The sequence below is a fragment of the Canis lupus genome, chromosome 20, assembly GCF_048164855.1.
Source record: "Canis lupus baileyi chromosome 20, mCanLup2.hap1, whole genome shotgun sequence".
NCBI lineage: Eukaryota > Metazoa > Chordata > Mammalia > Carnivora > Canidae > Canis > Canis lupus.
Window position 1 is genome coordinate 31,455,497 of NC_132857.1, and position 19,975 is coordinate 31,475,471.

Genomic DNA, 19,975 nt, shown 5'->3' on the forward strand with positions numbered 1-19,975 from the left:
TCCATAAAGCTACAGGAAATCATAGACCACCTTATCATATAGGCCAAAAGGCTATATAATAAAGGACTAGATTCCTGATGTATTTAGGAAGAGGCAACATGATTTTCAGAAAAGAAAACTGTAATCTAAATATTACTAATATACAGTATATTCAGAAAGGAGTGGGGAGATTGTGAGGAGGCTGGAATCTGTCATGTATTATTGGTCATCAGTGAGGCCTACTGGCATGGAAATTGCATCACTGAAGGAAAGGTATCAAAGCCCCTAGTTATGAAAGGATTTGAAAAACTATTCTGTAGTGGAGGAGAAGACATTTTCATGTCTACGTTGCATTAGCAAACAATTGGTTCAGTGAGTAAACACTTGAGGCAGACTTTGGCTTTGTATACATTAGTCTCTCCCAACTCTAGATGTGATGATCTCTTTTACAGAATCATCAACAGAAGACTAAGGCCAGAAAGCTAGTTCTAAACCTCCTTCTCAGCACAGCACTGATTGCAGAACCACCAGCAGGAAGGATATGAAATCAGTTAACAAAGCTATAATGTGTTATGGATCCCTTCTGGGCATTGTCATGTCCTGTAAGCTTCCCCCTCAAACCTCACCATGTTGGTTCAGACCAGATGGTACTTGAATTTCCACTTTGGTTTTACTTAGCAGGCTACTTTTCCCCTGGACCAGAATGTGTCCTGATTCCTACCCATTTGGCACCAGCCCTTTGAGAATATTAGGTCTTAATTCTTATGTCATCAACCACTACCTAAGGTGTTATCTGGTCATTTAGGTGCTTGAGTTTTATGGACAGAGTTAATGTGCATCTTGGTCCATCATTTTACTACTCATGTGATACGGGCTAGGTTTCTTGGCTCTTCAGAACCTAAATTTTCTCCCTCAAAATAGAAACAATTCATTAGGCTTATTTAGAAGGTATTAGGTAATATCTTTGGTAATCTTAGCTGAGTGGTTATTCATATTGAGTGTCAGATAAAGTAGCTCCTTCACAGCATTGGGCTTCCTGGAATATAGATCCCAGAAGAATCAATCAAATTCACTACAACCCTTTGGATGTATTCTGAACTGCTATTATTTCGTTTGTAGGTGCCAGACCTGTGAAATTCCTTGCTTTAGTCATGACCTCAACTCTTTAAGCTTCTTGTCTCCTCCAGTGGTCTATATCACTGTGATCCTTGCATCCTTTATGAAAGAACCTTCCTATATTATGGCATGAGGAATGATCAGAGTGGTACCATCTCAAAATATATGACCTGCATCAAGCAGAGACTGATTGTGAATGTCTAGTTTAATGGAGACTAGAAAGAAGTAAGTGATCATGTAGGTAAAACAGACCTCTAATATCTTCATGGTCAATACTGAGGAATCCACTGACAACAGATACTTGTTTAAAATCAGTACCTGAGAGGGGCTCCTTAGATTATCTCTGGAAAAGGTGAGTAGAGTAAGTTTTTCTACAAAGGATCAACAGAACTTTAACATTGGTAATAGGATTAAACCTAGAAAAAAAAAGGCAAATGACTAAAAGAAAGAAAAATTAGTAAAATCCAGGATTCTTATAAATTACTTCTAATTCTTATTTTCTGTCATCATCATAATAAAATGCAGTAGGAGAAGCATAAAACTTACTGAAGTTTATAGGTGACATTAAAGTCTCTAAGTAGAAGGCAGAGTTGAAGTATAGAGTTTGTATGAATGTATGTATGTATGTGTGTAAAAGTGGCCAGAAAAGGCAAACATATTATCCTATATGCCTCAATAAAAAGTATTTTCTTTATAAACTAAATGCGGTTGAGATGGGGCCTGGAGATTAGGTATAAAATGACTTTAGGGACTTCAGGTAGACTTTTCTTTGTCTTTTGTGCATGGTGGTTTTCTAGTGGTGAAGTTCTTGGATACAAAAGGGTAACAGAATTGTGATATATATTATCTTTTACATCCAAGAAGTGTGATGAAAGGTAATAGAATCTGGGAGCTCTGACGATGGAGTGAATGCACCTTTAACATGTGCTGACGGAACCTACCTTATGAGTTGAAGATCCTTCTATTAGCTTCTTGCCCTGTCCCAATAAGAATTTATTAAATACTTGTGAGTCCATTGACTGGAAAGATTACCCTGAGATGCTGCTGTAGCCAGAATGGGTATGAAATTTGCCATCAGAAAGGATATTGAAAATGAAATATATATCATTCAATCCTCATATGAGGCTTTTGTATCCATAGCTAATGTACTTGGTGTAGCTGATTTATGCAGAAACATGCAGAGAAAAGAGAAAAAGCTCAAGAAAAAGAAAATTTCCCTAAAATTTTATAATAGATCTAAAGATGGAGAAATCTATCTTAGGTGAGAAGAGGAAAGGATCCTAACTGACTTGCACACAATCATAAGCAATGTGGATAAAGTGATTTTATGTATTTATTTACTAAAGATTTTATTTATTTATTCATGAGACACACACACACAGAGAGAGAGAGAGAGAGAGGCAGAGACACAGGCAGAGGGATAAGCAGGCTCCATGCAGGAAGCCTTGATGTGGGACTGGATCCTGGGACTCCAGGATCATGCCCTGAGCTGAAGGTGGCGCTAAACCGCTGAGCCACCCGGGCTGCCGGATAAACTGACTTAAAAATAGAACACCATATTTTAAAACACAGGCATGAGTGGTTGTCTTTAAATTTCAGAGTGATAAATATCAGAAAATAAAGGAAAGTGTCAATGCACATAAAGGATAATGAGTTTATAGAATACTTACATGCTTTTGTGGGAAACAGAGATGGATTCATTAAGGGTTTGAACATACATAGAAGGGACTCAGAATTGAAGCAGTATTTCATGCATTTGGGCCTATCTTTCCAAATGACTGGTAACAGGACTCTAGTCTGCATGGATTTAATTAGAGGTCCCTTTGTTCCAAATATATTTATCCATTTTACCAAACATAGGTTAATGTTGCTCCTCAGAGTTAGAATCTTAATATTTGTATTTTTTTGGCATGTCTACAAGCCAACCAGGAAAAGATTTTAAATCTGCTAAGATTCTAAAATTGTCACTGAATTTGTCCCTGAGACCTTCACACCTGATTATTTAGTGAAGTGGGAAACTCTGGCTTGTTCATAAATCATGATTCATCTCTAAGCAGCTGCTTGGTGGCCTCATTCATGAACATTCCATTCAGTGCCAGATCAGAAATTCTTCAAATTGAATTTTTAGGGCATGAATATTTGATATTGTACATTGTACAGATAGATATATTTTCAGGATGAGAACTTTGTAAAATACAATAAATCCCTTGAGTACTGGTAAATTGATATCCCATCCGCGACATGTCCTAAGTTGTATTGTTTGCTAACTCAATTTTAAAAAGCATTACAAACTTCATATCATCTGAAAATTGACAATCTTCGAAAGACTGTGTGAAAGTCTCATTCTAGAGATTCTCTACTTCCACAAGATATATCATTCCTTAATTAATTCAGTACTTGATATTGATGCTTTTAGGGTTGACTTTTTATGAAAAGTTAAATAGAATAATTTAGAGATTTTTATAAAAAGTCTCTTGTTTGGCCGTTGCTCTCATCTTGCTTATCAGGCTTAACTCTGGTAAATCTATAATCTTACTCTAATTAAAAATTTAAAATAAAAAGTAAAATGAATACATAAAACTTCTCAAGGTAATCTATTCATCCAGCACCCTAATCTTGTGGAAATAATAATGAATATTAACCACAAGTCAGATTTTACTTATGTCCATGAAGTATCTGGTAAAATACTGAGTCTATGTTTGATGGACATAGAGTTTCAGAGTTTGAGCCCTCTATATGATATAGAAACACAGTTTGATATTATTGCTGTGTTCTCACTCATATTTTAGCAACGTGAATAAAACAATAGAGCTTAACATTATTTTTACAGAGTGGGTCTAATAAAGTTTGTATTTAAAGTGAGAAAGGTAAATCAATTTTGTGAAACTGAAAAAAATAATCAAGTTCAATAAAGGAGAAATAGAAAGTACAGTTTTGCAATCATGTACTTTTAGAAATAAAGCTTAGTTTTGTATTCTGGCACCACCAGTAGGAGCTTGTGTCAGTCTCTGTGAGCTTCATGCCTCTATGTGCTGTCTATGAGACACTTCAGAGATAAAGCAATGGTGACTGAAAGGTAAGGGATGAAAAAGGACATTCCATGCGAATGGAAAGCAAATGAAAGCTGGGGTAGCTATATTCAATCAGACAAAATAGACTTTAAAACAAAGACTGTGATAAAAGGAAAAGAGAGTGGTACATAATGGTAAAAGAATCAAAAGAAGAAGATATAACATAAATATCTATGCAGTATGCATAGGAGCATCAAATATATAGAGGAAATATTTATAGACTTAAGGGTAAAAATAGGAGACTTTAACTCTTCACTTACATCAATGAAAAGATTATCCAGACAGAAAAATTAATAAGGAAACATCAACCTTAAAAGGCACATTTTGCCAGAAGGATTTAACAGGTATAGATAGAACATTCCATTCAAAAGCAGCAGGATACACATTCTTCTCAAATACACATGGAACATTCTCTAGGATATATCACATGTTAGGCCTCAAAACAAATCTCACTAAATTCAAGAAAAATTGAAATCATATCAAACATCTTTTCTGATAACAATGTTACGAAACTAGAAATTACAATGGGTGCTTGGGTGGTCTCAGCTGGCTAAGTATCTGACTCTTGATGTTGGCTCAGGTCATAATCTCAGGGTCATAGGATCGAACCCTGCATCATGGCCCATGATCAGCATGAAATCTGCTTGTCCCTCTCCCTCTGCACCCCTTTTCTCCCCTGTTCACAAGTTCTCTCTCTCAAATAAATAAAAATAAATAAAATCTTTTTAAAAAAGAAATCAATTATAAGAAGAAAGCTAGAAAAACTACAAATGCATGGGGATTAAACAACATGTTAGTAAACTACTACTGGATCAGAGAGGAAGTCAAAAGAGAAAGAAAAACCTAGAGACAAATGAAAATGGAAATATGGCATACTAAAATCTATGGGGTGAAGCAACAGCAATTCTAAGAAGGAAGTTCATAGTAATACAGGCCTACCTCAAGAAATAAAAAAAATCTCAAATACGTAATTTAACTTGACACCTAAAGGAACTAGAAAAATAAGAACAAAGTTCAAAATTAGTAGAAAGAGGGAAATAAGAAAGATCAGAGTGGAAATAAATGAAATAAAAACTAAAAACAAAACAAAATAAAAACAAAAGACTACCACCACCACCATCAAACACAACATAATAGAGAACATCAATGAAACTAACAACGGGCTCTTTAAAAAGACAAAAACTGACAAACTTTTTGCTAGACTTACCACAAAAGGGAGAGGGCTCAAATAAAATTAGAAATGAAGGAGAACTTATAATTCATACCACAGAAATAAGAGGGATTGGAAAAGACTATTATGAATGATTACATGCCAATAAGTTGGACAACCTAGTAGAAATGGTTAAAGTCCTAGAAACCTAGATTTATCTAAGACAATCATGAAGAAATAGAAAATTTGAGTAGACCAATTGTTAGTAAGGAGATTGAGTCAGCAATAAAAAATTTTTCCAAGAAACAAAAGTCTAGGACTAGATGGCTTCATTGGTTAATTCTACCAAATATTCAAAGATTTAATACCTATTTTCAAACATCCAAAAAAATAAAGAGGCGGGAATGCTCCCAAACTCATTTTATGGAGCCAGCATTACCCTGATACTAAAACTAGACAAGGACAACATAAAGAAGAAAATCAAAGCCAATATCCCTAATGAACATAGATGCAAAAATCCTCAACTAAATATTAGTAAATTGAATGTAACAATACGTTAAAAGAGTTATACACCATTATCAAGTAGGATTTATCACATGGATACAAGATTCAACATCTACACATCAATCAATGTGATATATCACATTAACAAAAGTGAAAGATAGAAATCATATGATCACCTCAATATATAGGGAAAAAACATTTGACAAAACTCAACATCCATTTGTGATAAAAACTCTCAACAAAGTGGTATGGGAATGTAGCTCAACATAATAAATGTCATATGTGACTGAACCACAGCTAATATCATATTCAACAGCATAAAGCTGAAAGCTTATGGAAAGCTTAGGAAAGCTAAAGCTGAAAGCTTAGGAAAACTCCTAAGTATGCCCACTCTCGCCACTTTCATTCAATATAGTATTGCAAATCATAGGCATAACAATCTTGTGCAAAAAATCTGTTGTGTCTCTACACACTAATAACAAAGTATCAGAAAGAGAAATAAAGATAACCCATTTACAATTGCATCAGAAAAAAAACAAAATACCTAAAAATAATTTTAACCTAAGAAGTGAAACACTTGTACACGTAAAACTATAACTCCTGATGAAAGAAACTGAGAACACAAATAATTGGAAAGATATTTCATGCTTATGGATTGGAAGACTCACTATTGTTAAAATGTCCATACTACCCAAAGCATTGTATAGATTCAGTGCAATCCCTATGAAAATTACAACGGCATTTTTCATAGAAGTAGAAAAAAGAATTCTAAAATGTATATGGAACCACAAAAGGCCCCAAATAGCCAACACAATCTTGAGAAAGAGCAAAGCTGAAGGCATCATGCTTCCCGATTTCAAACCAAACTACAAAGCCATAGTAGTCAAAATATGGTATGGCATTGGCATAAAAACAGACATATAGATCAATGGGACAACATAAAGAGCCCAGAAATAAACCCATGCATACATGGTTAATTAATTTATGACAAAGGAGGCAAAATATATAGTGGAGAAAAGACTGTGTCTTCAACAAATGGTGCTGGCAACACTGGAGAGCTACATGCAAAAAAGTGAAACTAGACCACTATCTGACAACATCAACATAAACTAATTTAAAATGGATTAAAGACTGAATGTGGGAAGGAAATCTGAATGGACATTTTTCCAAAGAAGACATCCAGATGGTTAACAGGTACATGAAAAGATGTTCATCATCACTAATCATCAAGGGACTACAAATCAAAACCACAATAAGATATTGTGTTACGCTTGTCAGAGTGGTTATTATTAGAAAAGACAAGAAATAACAAGTGTTGGCAAGGATGTGGAGAATAAGCAACCCTCATGCACTGTTGTTGGGAATGCAAACCGGTGCAGCCACTATAGAAAACAGCATGGAGGTGCCTCAAAAAATTAAAAAAAAGAATAACCATATGATCCTGCAATTTCCATACTGAGCATCTATCCAAAAAAAATGAAAATGCTAATTCAAAGAGATATGCAACCCTATGTTCAATGCAGAATTATTTATAATAGTCAATGTATGCTAACAACCTAAGTTTCCATCAGTGGGTGAATGAATAAAGATGTTGTGTACACACATACACACATTTTATACTTAACCATAAGAAAGAATGAAATCTTGCCATTTACAACAATATGGATGATCCACAAGGGTATTATGCTTAGTATAAGTCAATTAGAAAAAGACAAATGCCATGTAATTTCATTTACATGTTGAAACTAACAAAGTAAACAAATAAAATCTAGACTCTTAAGTATGGAGAACTGATTCCTGTTGCCAGAAGGGAGGAGTTGGGGTTTGGACAAAGTGGGTGAAGAAGATCAAGAAATACAATCCTGCAGTTATAAAATAAGAAGTCATGGGAATACAATGTACATCATGGAGGATACAGACAATAATATTATATGGACAATAGTATTATATGACCACAGATGGTAACTAAACTTATTGTGGTAACCTTTTTGCAATGTAGACAAATGTTGAATCATACATTGTATACCTGAAACGAATATAATCTTGCATATCGGTTATACCTCAATAAAAATATTTAGACAAAATGACTCAAAAATACAATTCATTCTGAAAAATGACCAGTTCTGATTGAAAATGCCAAAGAAAATAAATAATCCAACATCTATTTGTCCCTCTCAAGTCAACATAAAACCATAAAATTGTTCCTCAAAATAGAAGGTGTGCTTATTTCTCATTTCAAACTAAAAGCAAAACAAAAGAAAGCAAACACCTGTAAAAATTTATGGAGGCTTCAAAACTGAGTGAATAAAATAGAATAGTCCCCCAAAGCCCTATTTAAAAAAAAAACATTTTAAAGTCTTATTTATTTAAGTAATTCCTACCCTCAATGTGGGCTTGAACTCATGACCCCAAGATCAAGGATCACATGATCTTCCAACTGAGCCAGCCAGTCACACCTTAAAATCCAATTTTTAAGAAGAAAACCCATGCTCCCTATAAATATTACAACTTAATGTTACAGGCAATCCACAACGCAGAGTACTAACCACTATATGATCACGGCGAGCTACTAGGGATCCATTACAGGCAATCCAGAATAAAGATGATAACAATAGTATTATCAAGATCCAATCTGCCATAACTAATCTCAATCCTCAATTTACTATTATTTTCAATTAGCAATATTGATGAGTAGGCTATTATCAAATAACAATGAACATAAAATAGGAATTTGTTTCCAACGAGGTGGGGCCAACACACAGAAAAATATGGACAATAGCAATTCGAAACATATGTGGCATTAGTTTAACAGTGGAAACAATGAGGGAGACTATGAGGACAGATTACTCTATCAACCGCCAAATCTTCACGAATTATGTACATTTAGAAAAAATAAATGAATATTGGGAGATGTTTTTCCCTAAATTGTTAGCAACATAAAATAACACATTATTAGTGCATGAGTTTCTGAAGCCCCCTCTAGGTGCCTCTTGCTGTGCCTCTGTCTTCCTTTCTAACTTCGGTCTGGGGACAGCCTTTCACTATACAAGGAAGGTCAAGAGCTTGGGTCTTGGGCGGGGGAGTAAAGTGCCTTTTCACAACTTGGAGCACATTATCCTTTGCTTCTAGGTGAATATTGTTTATAATGACAAAATGAGTTTGCATTTTGCATTTGTCTTTTTAAACCTTTTATTCATTTTCAAATCTTGAATAGAGGCCGTTGAGCATAGAGCCTTTAAAGTCAGACCAGACTACAGATTCTCATACCGAGATTTGCCAATTGTTAAGTGTTGGTCAGATTACATAACTGAGCTAGCTGGGTCACTATGAGATATGAAGGATGCCTGATACATGATGAATAAGTGAGTAAATAAATACATACCCAATAAATCAATATGTTCTCATTAACAATCAGACTCTTGTAGTATCCTTCTGTTTTCATAGATAAAGAATGGAGACCCAGTCAGTGAATTACTCAAGTTACCAGAAGAGGAGGAAACATGAAACTTTTTTGCAGCGGACATCCTAATTTCCCTTGGAACTGTAGCCATGCTGGAGATAGGACGCATATACTGTCTAATTATTTCTGAATGGGCACTCCACAGTAATTAAGCTACCAACAATCTGGGTATAGGAAAATGATAGAAATGCTCACTGGTTACGATCATTACATCTCAGATTCATTCATCGGAAGAAAAAAGATGTCCTACCCAGATGCTGTCTTCTTGCTTGTACTGTTTCCAGTTGCGTCCTGTGTCACTGAACATCAGGCTGTAACTCGTCACCCAGTCAGAGCTTCCGTATCTTCCCTGCGTGGCCACTGCTGTAATCTCCACTCTGTTTCCCAGGTCCATCTGGAGCCACTGTTGAGCATTGGAATCTGCTGGGGACCAACCGCCAGTTCCTGGAAGAAGATCAGAGAGAAAGAGAGTTGTAGTAACATCCCACATGGCTGCAACTTTCAGCTCTCAAAAAGAAATGAAATGGTGTGCCACTAAGATGTCTTTACCCCCCAATGTGCCCTGCTTATCCTTGCTTGGCCTGACTTCCATTCTCATTTTCCATCCTATTCCCTTTCATGGTTCAGGATGAATCCATAACTCTTCCTGTTGTTCCTTCTATAACTTGGTTCCTTCCATAACTCTTCCTGTCTTTCCTCAGGCATTAGTTGCATTTTCTGGATTCTTAGTAAAATCAGTATTACTTATATATTTTTATTTTCTTACAATCCTAATCTTGTAAGATGTTTTCTAACCCCCACCTGACGGGGATCTCCTTCTTTTCTTCTTTTCTCCACTGTTTCATCCCTCCCTCTACCACAGCCCAGACTTTTAACTGTGGATACAAAGGTGAAAGATCATTGACTGTGTCTTTGATTCTGTCTCATCCATTCGACTCATGTACACAGAGCACCTAGAGCATTTTGGGTACCAAAGAGGGACATACAAACAAAAATGTGCAATGTGATGTGACAGGAAGCCTCATGAAAAGGCAAACACAGGTATAATAGGAGCACAGTGGACAGGATGTCTCAGGGATGATTGGAAAGTTCTTGAGACAGTAGAGCTGAAATCCAAAGCAAGAACAACCATTTTGCAGGCAAATAAGGTTAAAGAAAGAAAACGTTGGTGAGATCAGACAGGGCCAAGGGAACAGCATACACAAAATCTCAGAGGGACATGAAAGAGCGTGCTGCTTTTCTGGATCTACGTGAGATTCAGTATACTTGCCACACAGAAACATTGACATGTGACAAAAGCCTTTAGGCCCTACAATTTCATTATTTGACACACTGGAACTTTGCAGAAGACCAATATTAGCTCTCGTTTAGTTGGAAGACTTGTGGCCTCCATCTTCTATATTAATTTCACATAGGAATGAAGAAGTCAATAATCATTTTTACTAGACCCAAGAGTTCACAAATCTTCCAAATCCCGAAGGGGAATCCTGGAAAGGCAGAATGTGTATGCCACAGGGGTGGGGGGGGGTGGGGGCTGGAGGGGGTGAGAGGGAAACAACACCTCTGTGAAGTACCTTGCTCGGGGTCAAAATGGTGAGTTAATTAAATTTTCTACTTAGAGGGCTTAATCAACAAATCCCTTTGTACTTCAAACTATGTCATTTAAGATCATTTTCGTAATGTCCTGGTCTGCTTTCTCACTATCTCGGAAGGAGACAATGGGACTTTTCCTTGGAAACTGAGAACTATTCTGAGCCCTGACTCCCCAGTGCAGACAGCCTGTCATTGATGGAAGCCGACATGTAGACATGGGAGATGGAGGATGCGAGGTGGACTGTACTTTGGTCATAGGCACTTCGTACAAGTTGTGGGTTGATTTTTTTCTAATAAATAGCTACTGCTGTTGGGCTTTTATTTGATATTTTTAAAACATTTCCTAGAAGATTGAAATGTAGAGAAAGGAAGAGAAGGAATATATTCAGCATCTATTATGGAATGCATTTTATTAAGTGATTCACAAGACATGCATACAGTTGTAGATATGACTGATTTCCCTAATATGCATTCTTTCTTCTTCTGTGGTGGGTGTAAGGCTTAATTTCATTTTCATCTCTCCATACTATTACAGTTATAGCCACAGAGATAAGTTCTCTCCAATCAAAACATGACTAGGAAGAAGATGTGCTACTTCTAAGCCAACTGGTCTCTTCCCCCATTTGCTTTCTGTGTGTGTGTGTGTGTGTGTGTGTATTTAAATTCAATTAGCCAACATATAGTACACCATTACTTTTGAACGTAGTGTTCAATAATTTATCAGCTGCATATAACACCCAGTGCTCATCACATCACATCCCCTCCTTAATGTCCATCACTGAAGCACCACATCCCTCCACCCACCTCCTCTCCAGCAACCCTCAGTTTGTTTTGTATAATTAAGTCTCTCATGGTTTTTCTCCCTCTCTGATGACTGCTCATTCAGTTTTTCCTCCCCTCCCCTATGATCCTCTGAGCTATTCCGTAAGTGTGAAACCATATGATAATTATCATTCTCTGGTTGACTTATTTTGCTCAGCATAATACCCTCCAGTTCCATCCATGTAGATGTAAATGGTAGGTATACACCCTTCCTAATGGCTCAGTAGTGTTCCACTGTATCTTTATACTATATCTTCTTTATCCATTCATCTGTCAATGGACATCTCAGCTCTTTTCACAGTTTGGCTATTACAGACATTACTGCTATGAACATTGGGGCGCAGATGCCCCTTTCAATCACTACATTTGTACCTGTGGGGTAAATACCCAGTAGGGCAGTTGCTGAAGTTCCCCTTCTACTATTGATGGACGCAGTTGGCACCAAGGCCCACTAATTAAGTAGTAGAACAACACAGAAATATCCTGGATTCCAGTATCATCACATGAAGGAAAGCATCTGCCCACTTGAATGCCTGCCCCAAATAATAACGTGAACAAGAACTAAACATCTATGTTGTTTAAGACATTGCACATTGGAACTTATTTGATATTGTAATTCATTCTACTTTAAAACATACATGATATTCTGTGAAATAAATGCACAGTTCCCGTTATTTGGCTAAGGAGACTGAGATCCAGCAAGTTTAGAACATTTGACACTCAGGATTCAAGCATAGCTCTTTGAGACTATTCTGTAGCAGAAAAAAATGTTTTTAAAAATCCAGAAAAATCAATGAAGAGGAAAGGCACTTGGAGGAGGCATTTGAGCAGACAGTCTGCCATGCCAGATCTGGAAGTACATTTTTATCAACCAGCTCTGTCTTCACTAACCTGTCCAAAATTCCCTGTCTGGACTGCCTTCTCTCAACTTCTCACAACTGACAGGGAGGCGTAAAAGAGCTTTTACATTTCAAGAAAAAAAAAATTCCAAAGTGATTCTGAGCCTACTCTTTATTTCCATTCAATTTCACCTCCTGCCCATTTCGTGAAGCCTCCTTCTTCTTAAGTGGAAAGAAAAAGCAAAGTTGTATAAACTATATGATCTCAACAGTATTAAAACATGATAGAAGAGAAATTTGTATGGTGATTTCTTCTGAGTGATGAAAATATGAGTGATTTCATTCTTTTATGCTTTTTGCCTGTAACATATTTTCTATTATCAGCTTGCCTTTCTTATATAAATGGAGACTCGCATTATTCATATTTATATGGTTTATTGCATAAAGAATATGTACAGCAATTGGACAGCTGGTGACAACTCGTGACTTTTTGTGTGATCATCACTATTTTTGAAATCAAAATCTTCAAACCTTAATTAACTATTTATCTTTTATCCTCAATAATCCACAGCCAGACTTCCTAGTCATGCTGTAGGATTTTTTCTTCATTTATTATAATTATCCTTATCATACTCATATATGATAGGACCTTATGTTAAGAATGGAAGAGAGAAAACAAAATGACAAAGAACTCTTCCTGTCACCTTGCAAAGCATAAAATCACAAAAGACTGACCAAAAACCAAACCAAACCAAACCAAGACAAGACAAAACAAAAGAGGGAGTGTTAATGCTAGATGATTTCTTCAAATTTGTCTAAAGAAAATCACATCTCCCTTTTGCCCACAGTAAAATCACCCTGAAATTAACCAAAATGGAATTGTTGCTGTTCACCTTCATTAACACATCAAATTAAAAATGCTCCTAATCTAGAAGCTTCAGCCTAAGGTCTTAAAACAGAGGGACACTATCTGGGTGTTAATTGCCAAGAACTCTTTCCCGCTGTTGAAGATGTTCCCTGCATTACAGCTAATAGGCCAGGCATCCAGGGTCACCATGGTTGCTATGGCAAACATTTTGTTCCTTGCACCAAACAATAAATGTGTTTTCAAAATGATGAGAGAAGCCTAAAGATACTATTTGCAGCTACTCTAAGACACAATGTGCCCACACTAGCTTTCTGTTTCTGAATTATTATCTAAATTGGGGGTGGAACATACACACAGATACCTACGTTTGGCAAGTCAAACGTGTTAATTAAGGCAATGCTGCCTGTAATTGTGGCTAAGGTATCAATGATCACTATTTGCATAATCACTGCAGTTTAAATTTAAGAGAATTTAACAAAAAGTTAAGGGAAGATTTCAATTTTAAAGGAAAAATAACTTCACTTTATATTTTAATATCATCTAGAAGTTTCCAATAGTTTTCAAACATGGGATCTTGAATGATTTCCGTGCTCTATCTTAGCACAGCCCACACCCCAAACATTACATTCACTTTATATGACTTTTGGGAAGAAGATGGCAAAAGGAGATCGTGGACTGCAAGCCGTAAGAGACCTGGTTGAAGACACAGTTCTACTCCTGAGGTCAGTCTGGATGAGAAATTCTCAAAGGAGTTCAATCATCAGAAATACCTTGAGGGCTTATGAAGATGATAATACACGTTCTGGGCCTTCTCCTCAATAATTTATTCAAGAGCCTAACCTGGGAATCTGATTTTTTGAAATTGTTCCTGATATGCTAAGTGTTTTGGGAAAAAGTGGATGACTTAGCTTCTACAATTTCAGTTCTAATATTTTACAAATAAGGATTGCTTTATTTATCTATGTAGTGGTCCAAAACAGCTTAAATCCAACATGCTATTTTTGATTATTGAAAACAACAGTAACAACAACATAACATGAAATTGCCTCTGAATCTAAATATGAACATCCTTCTCTCATTTGTCCCCCAATTCTCCACACCAAACAAAGATGTGTAGTTAAATGCAGACTTAACAATTGCCAAGTCACAAAAACAGACACATAGATCAGTGGAACAGAATAGAGAACCCAGAAGTGGACCCTGAACTTTATGGTCAACTAATATTCGATAAAGGAGGAAAGACTATCCATTGGAAGAAAGACAGTCTCTTCAATAAATGGTGCTGGCAAAATTGGACATCCACATGCAGAAGAATGAAACTAGACCACTCTCTTGCACCATACACAAAGATAAACTCAAAATGGATGAAAGATCTAAATGTGAGACAAGATTCCATCAAAATCCTAGAGAAGAACACAGGCAACACCCTTTTTGAACTCGGCCACAGTAACTTCTTGCAAGATACATCCACGAAGGCAAAAGAAACAAAAGCAAAAATGAACCATTGGGACTTCATCAAGATAAGAAGCTTTTGCACAGCAAAGGATACAGTCAACAAAACTCAAAGACAACCTACAGAATGGGAGAAGATATTTGCAAATGACATATCAGAAAAAGGGCTAGTTTCCAAGATCTATAAAGAACTTATTAAACTCAACACCAAAGAAACAAACAATCCAATCATGAAATGGGCAAAAGACATGAAGAGAAATCTCACAGAGGAAGACATAGACATGGCCAACAAGCCCATGAGAAAATGCTCTGCATCACTTGCCATCAGGGAAATACAAATCAAAACCACAATGAGATACCACCTCACACCGGTGAGAATGGGGCAAATTAACAAGGCAGGAAACAACAAATGTTGGAGGGGATGCGGAGAAAAGGGATCCCTCTTACACTGTTGGTGGGAATGTGAACTGGTGCAGCCACTCTGGAAAACTGTGTGGAGGTTCCTCAAAGAGTTAAAAATAGACCTGCCCTATGACCCAGCAATTGCACTATTGGGGATTTACCCCAAAGATACAGATGCAGTGAAACGCCGGGACACCTGCACCCCAATGTTTATAGCAGCAATGGCCACAGTAGCCAAACTGTGGAAGGAGCCTCGGTGTCCATCGAAAGATGAATGGATAAAGAAGATGTGGTTTATGTATACAATGGAATATTACTCAGCTATTAGAAATGACAAATACCCACCATTTGCTTCAACGTGGATGGAACTGGAGGGTATTATGCTGAGTGAAGTAAGTCAGTCGGAGAAGGACAAACATTATATGTTCTCATTCATTTGGGGAATATAAATAATAGTGAAAGGGAATATAAGGGAAGGGAGAAGAAATGTGTGGGAAATATCAGAAAGGGAGACAGAACGTAAAGACTGCTAACTCTGGGAAACGAACTAGGGGTGGTAGAAGGGGAGGAGGGCGGGGGGTGGGAGTGAATGGGTGACGGGCCACTGGGGGTTATTCTGTATGTTAGTAAATTGAACACCAATAAAAAATTAAAAAAAAAAAACAATTGCCAAGGAAATCTGAAAAATTGTGAATTGAGAAATATCCACCTGGGCTTTTGCTTGAATAGTTATTTGCACTTGCGATTAATCCTATTGCCCCTTCTCATCACCCTCATCTCACATGCCCTTGTAAGGTTCATTCATACACACTATTAGCTGATGGATGGTCTTTGGTAAGTGCTTACTTAGCACCACCTTGTGCATTTAGAACACATGGCCTCATTCATCATCACAGTAGCTCTATATGATAGATATTATTATTATGCCCATTTTACAGGAGGTGACACTGAGGCCAGAAAGGTTGGACAGCATTTCCAAGATCATATGACTAGTGAGTGGCAGAACTGGGGATTCAAACCCACAAAACCAGGACCCAGAGCCCAAACTCTTGACCACTCAGCAACATTGCCTCTGAAAAGGATGAACAGAAAACCCTTCTCCTGCTCCGTTTGCTTTTCCAAAATAGCAATTCTCATGAGACACATAATTTGCATTTCATATTTTGTTTTGAATATCTCACCTTATTCTCATAGCAATCAGCAATGTATTTTTAATTTCTATTTACGAGAGAATAAAGCATCCTCAAAGGCCAACCAGCTTATGGTGGTGAGAAACTATTCTCTAAACCAGTCCTTCTGATATCTCCTCCCTGCCTGAGGTTCTAACGGGGACCAATGTCTTCCACCTTAGAAATGACCCTCATGGAAAATTCTAAACAAAGTTTAAAGTAAGACAAGAGACACAGGTCTTCTGAGTTCCAGCAGACTCCCTTTTCAGCCCTTTATACCATAATATTTATTTTCCACTTCACATACTAGGGGAGACTCTAAGCATGAAATAGAATAACTGGTAGAAAATGCAGAAATTCCTCAGTTTCTACAGTTATTTCCACTTCTAACTCAGAAAAGGAAATGAGAGTTGACTGATGTCACACACTGGAAATGGACGCAAGACAGATTACATATAACCCTCTGTTCAGTGGAATTTTATAACTATCATTCAAAACGAGAGTCCATTTAGTACAAGACCAACAGGAGCTAGAATAGTCATACATATACACAGAACATTTTACCCCTAATCTGTTTGAAGCACACAGTCATTTTTAAAAACCCTACAATAAACCCATGGGGAATAGATTTCTTAGGCACGTGCCTTCCCCCAGATTTACTCAAGGCCCTAAAAAGCTATAAGCACATTGTCACAAATGCCTGGGAGGTTAGCTTGAATTACTAGCGGCATCATTAATTATTAAATATTTGGTGCCTGTGTAAGCAACAGTTCAAGATTTTTTTCAGGGACAAAACTACCTAGTGATGGTAATGAGAAAGGCAGAGAGAGACACTGTCCCATAAATATTTAACATTATACAGTATGAATAAGAGTGATAACAATATTCATAAGTTTGCACACAGCACTCAGGAGGGCTTCTTGCACCTCCATGCACGGAGTTGTTATTTTCCATTTGTAGTAGGATCTGTGACTGGGCAAGGATTTCTGAGACTGGTGGGGATGTGGGCTGGAAGCCAAGGCATCATCTTTCTGCTACTGGGCAGGTGTGGTAGATTCTAGGGGTTGTAGGCCAGCCTTGGCCAAGGATCCTACACTTTTATCTGCACATTTATTTAGGCACTAAGGAGCCTCCTGGGGAAAAAGAAAAGGGGGAACCTGACCAAATACCCTGTGGTTTTCAAAACAGATAAAAACTCATAGGAAAATTTGAAGTGGTCCTACTGAGGCCGATTTGCAGAGAAGACCAAAGCGGATTATAAGAGGAGACTCATAAAAGGGAGGGGAGAGTCTGGGTCTGATTCAGACCCAGTCATAACTGAGGCTGCCTCAAGAGTAATGATGGGGGGCAGTGGCTCCCTCTGTGTGACTTGGTTTGGATACCCAGAAGTCAATTATGAGACATGAGTTTGAATGTAAGTAGTTTATTTGGGAATTGACCCCAGGAAGTTGGGTTAGGCAGATGGAGCTGCCAATCTATAGCACATCAGCAAGCCAACCTTCCTGTAGAATGAGCTTAATCCCATCAGTGCAGGATGCACCTAAGGGTTCTGTTACCAGAGCATTATCATAACTGTGTTTATTTTTGTTTTCTTTTTGATATACAGCAACTCAGTCAGGCACTGCTTGAAACTTCTGGAAGGCAGTGATAGAGCCCTCAGGCAGAGTAGGGAATGTGTAGTTACTGGGGTTGAAAGTGGTTGCATTGGGAGATTCCTCAGGGTTCCACTCCGGTCTTTCTTAGGGAATGGATTCATCTCTCAACTGTGGGTGCAGGCTGACAACTAGAACTGTCCCCTGCTCCAGAGATTTGCCCGTGGCCAAGCAGAAGCATACTTGCTCAGAAAGCTGCCACTTCCCACTTCTACCTCAGCCAGTGATGGACTGATACAAAGTTCCAAAAGTCAATCCCATTATATCAAGACATGGTTGATATTTATGGTGCAATCTGTGGTTTAGATCTTCCTCCTGGCATCAGAAGGAAGCTAGGCCTCAGCTGAGACTTCACTAGCCTATCCCTTTGCCTTCCCTCATAACCTGTCTCCAGAAATCACTCTTCCACAAATAATTTGAATAGGAAGTCCCACCTCAGCTGAGATCCTCAGTTGTTGTCCCTGTACTGAAAGTAGTGAAGCCTAGGAGATATGGGCTCTGACAGCCTTAGCTATAGTGTGTGTACTTGTTCACACGCCTATGTGTCCGCATTTATGGGAGAAAGCTGTATTATTAATTTGAAGAATTCTAATGCTCATTACTCAGATAGCTCAGCTGTGATGTCCTTCAGTGAATACTTCCCTTATGAAGAGTAGAAACATTAAAGCCCTCATGGAACACAAAAGTATATCAGGCTTCACATTTCACGGTTCAGAAGTTATACCAGAAGTGAGGGAAATCAGCAGGAAGGCACCTGGGACCTGGAAAACTTGGAAGTCAGTCCCAAGGAAGGTATCTCATATTTATGCCCCTTGCAAGCCAAGGGTTGATTCTCACACACACACACACACACACACACACACACACACACACACACAAAAAAACCCAGGTGAGAAGGTCATGTATATAAAACTTGAAAAGACCATAGAACTACACTGTTCAATGTGGTAGCCGCTAACCACATGTAGCTCTTTAAATTTAAATTAGCTTGACTTGAATTAAAGTTTCAGTTTTTAAGTAGCCTTAACCAAATTTCAATATCCATGTGTAGCTGCTGGCTACCTTATTAGACAGCACAGCTAAAGAATATTCCATCCTTGCAGAAATTTCTATTGGATAGCATTGCTCTAGAATTTCTCATATAAAATGTTGAAAGCTACATTCTATTTAATTTGTCAGATCAATACAATTTAACCCTACTCATCAGCTGCTTAGGCCTGAGGGGGGCTTTTTGTGGATTATTTATTCCCCATTTAATGGGTATATAATTATTGAGTTCCATCCATGAGTAAAGCAGTATAAAAGATTGAGGAGCAAGATAAGACACTCTTCCTATTTTTAGGCATAGAGAGAAAAAAATGACTCTCCCAAGATTTTTGAAAGGAAAATGGAGCAGTGGAATTGAAAGTCATTTAAACCTGCAGATCTCATATTGTTGGCATTACCACTTAAAACTTTTCTCTCATGAGCAGCATAATTTTTGCACAGCTCACATACTACATTTACCTTGGTTTCCTGGGGCTGTTTTATTTGAAAGACAGTGCCTAGTCTAAGTCTGGGTTTCAATTGAAAGAGTCACTTTTGACTCCATGACTTTGAGCAAGTAATTTCTCTACTTCTATAAAAATAATATAGTTAAGTGTTCACTCTAACAAGGATCAAGGATCAAGATGATATTTGTCTACTCACAGATTTATTGACTATAAAAATGGTGAAATACAAGTATATTTAACTATTACTTCAAAAGCTTCAATTTGGGTTCTAAAAATTAACTCTGGCATCAGTTCAACCCATTAGGAAGTTACTCCTTTGACTGGAAGATGTACAATATAACCCATCAAAATGGTAGGAGATACAGCTTGAGAAAGAGAGAGAGACAGAGAGACAGAGACACACAC

The 19,975-nt window shown here is 37.5% G+C and overlaps 1 protein-coding gene across 1 annotated transcript in view; it reads right to left on the minus strand.

Annotated features, from left to right (window-relative positions):
* CNTNAP5 (contactin associated protein family member 5) overlaps window positions 1–19,975 on the minus strand; it is a 796,877-nt gene that overhangs the window by 591,777 nt on the left and 185,125 nt on the right. The window contains exon 3 of the mRNA XM_072788823.1: window positions 9,531–9,724. Within this exon, the coding sequence (XP_072644924.1) occupies window positions 9,531–9,724 (194 nt within the window). The remainder of the gene's footprint in view (window positions 1–9,530; window positions 9,725–19,975) is intronic.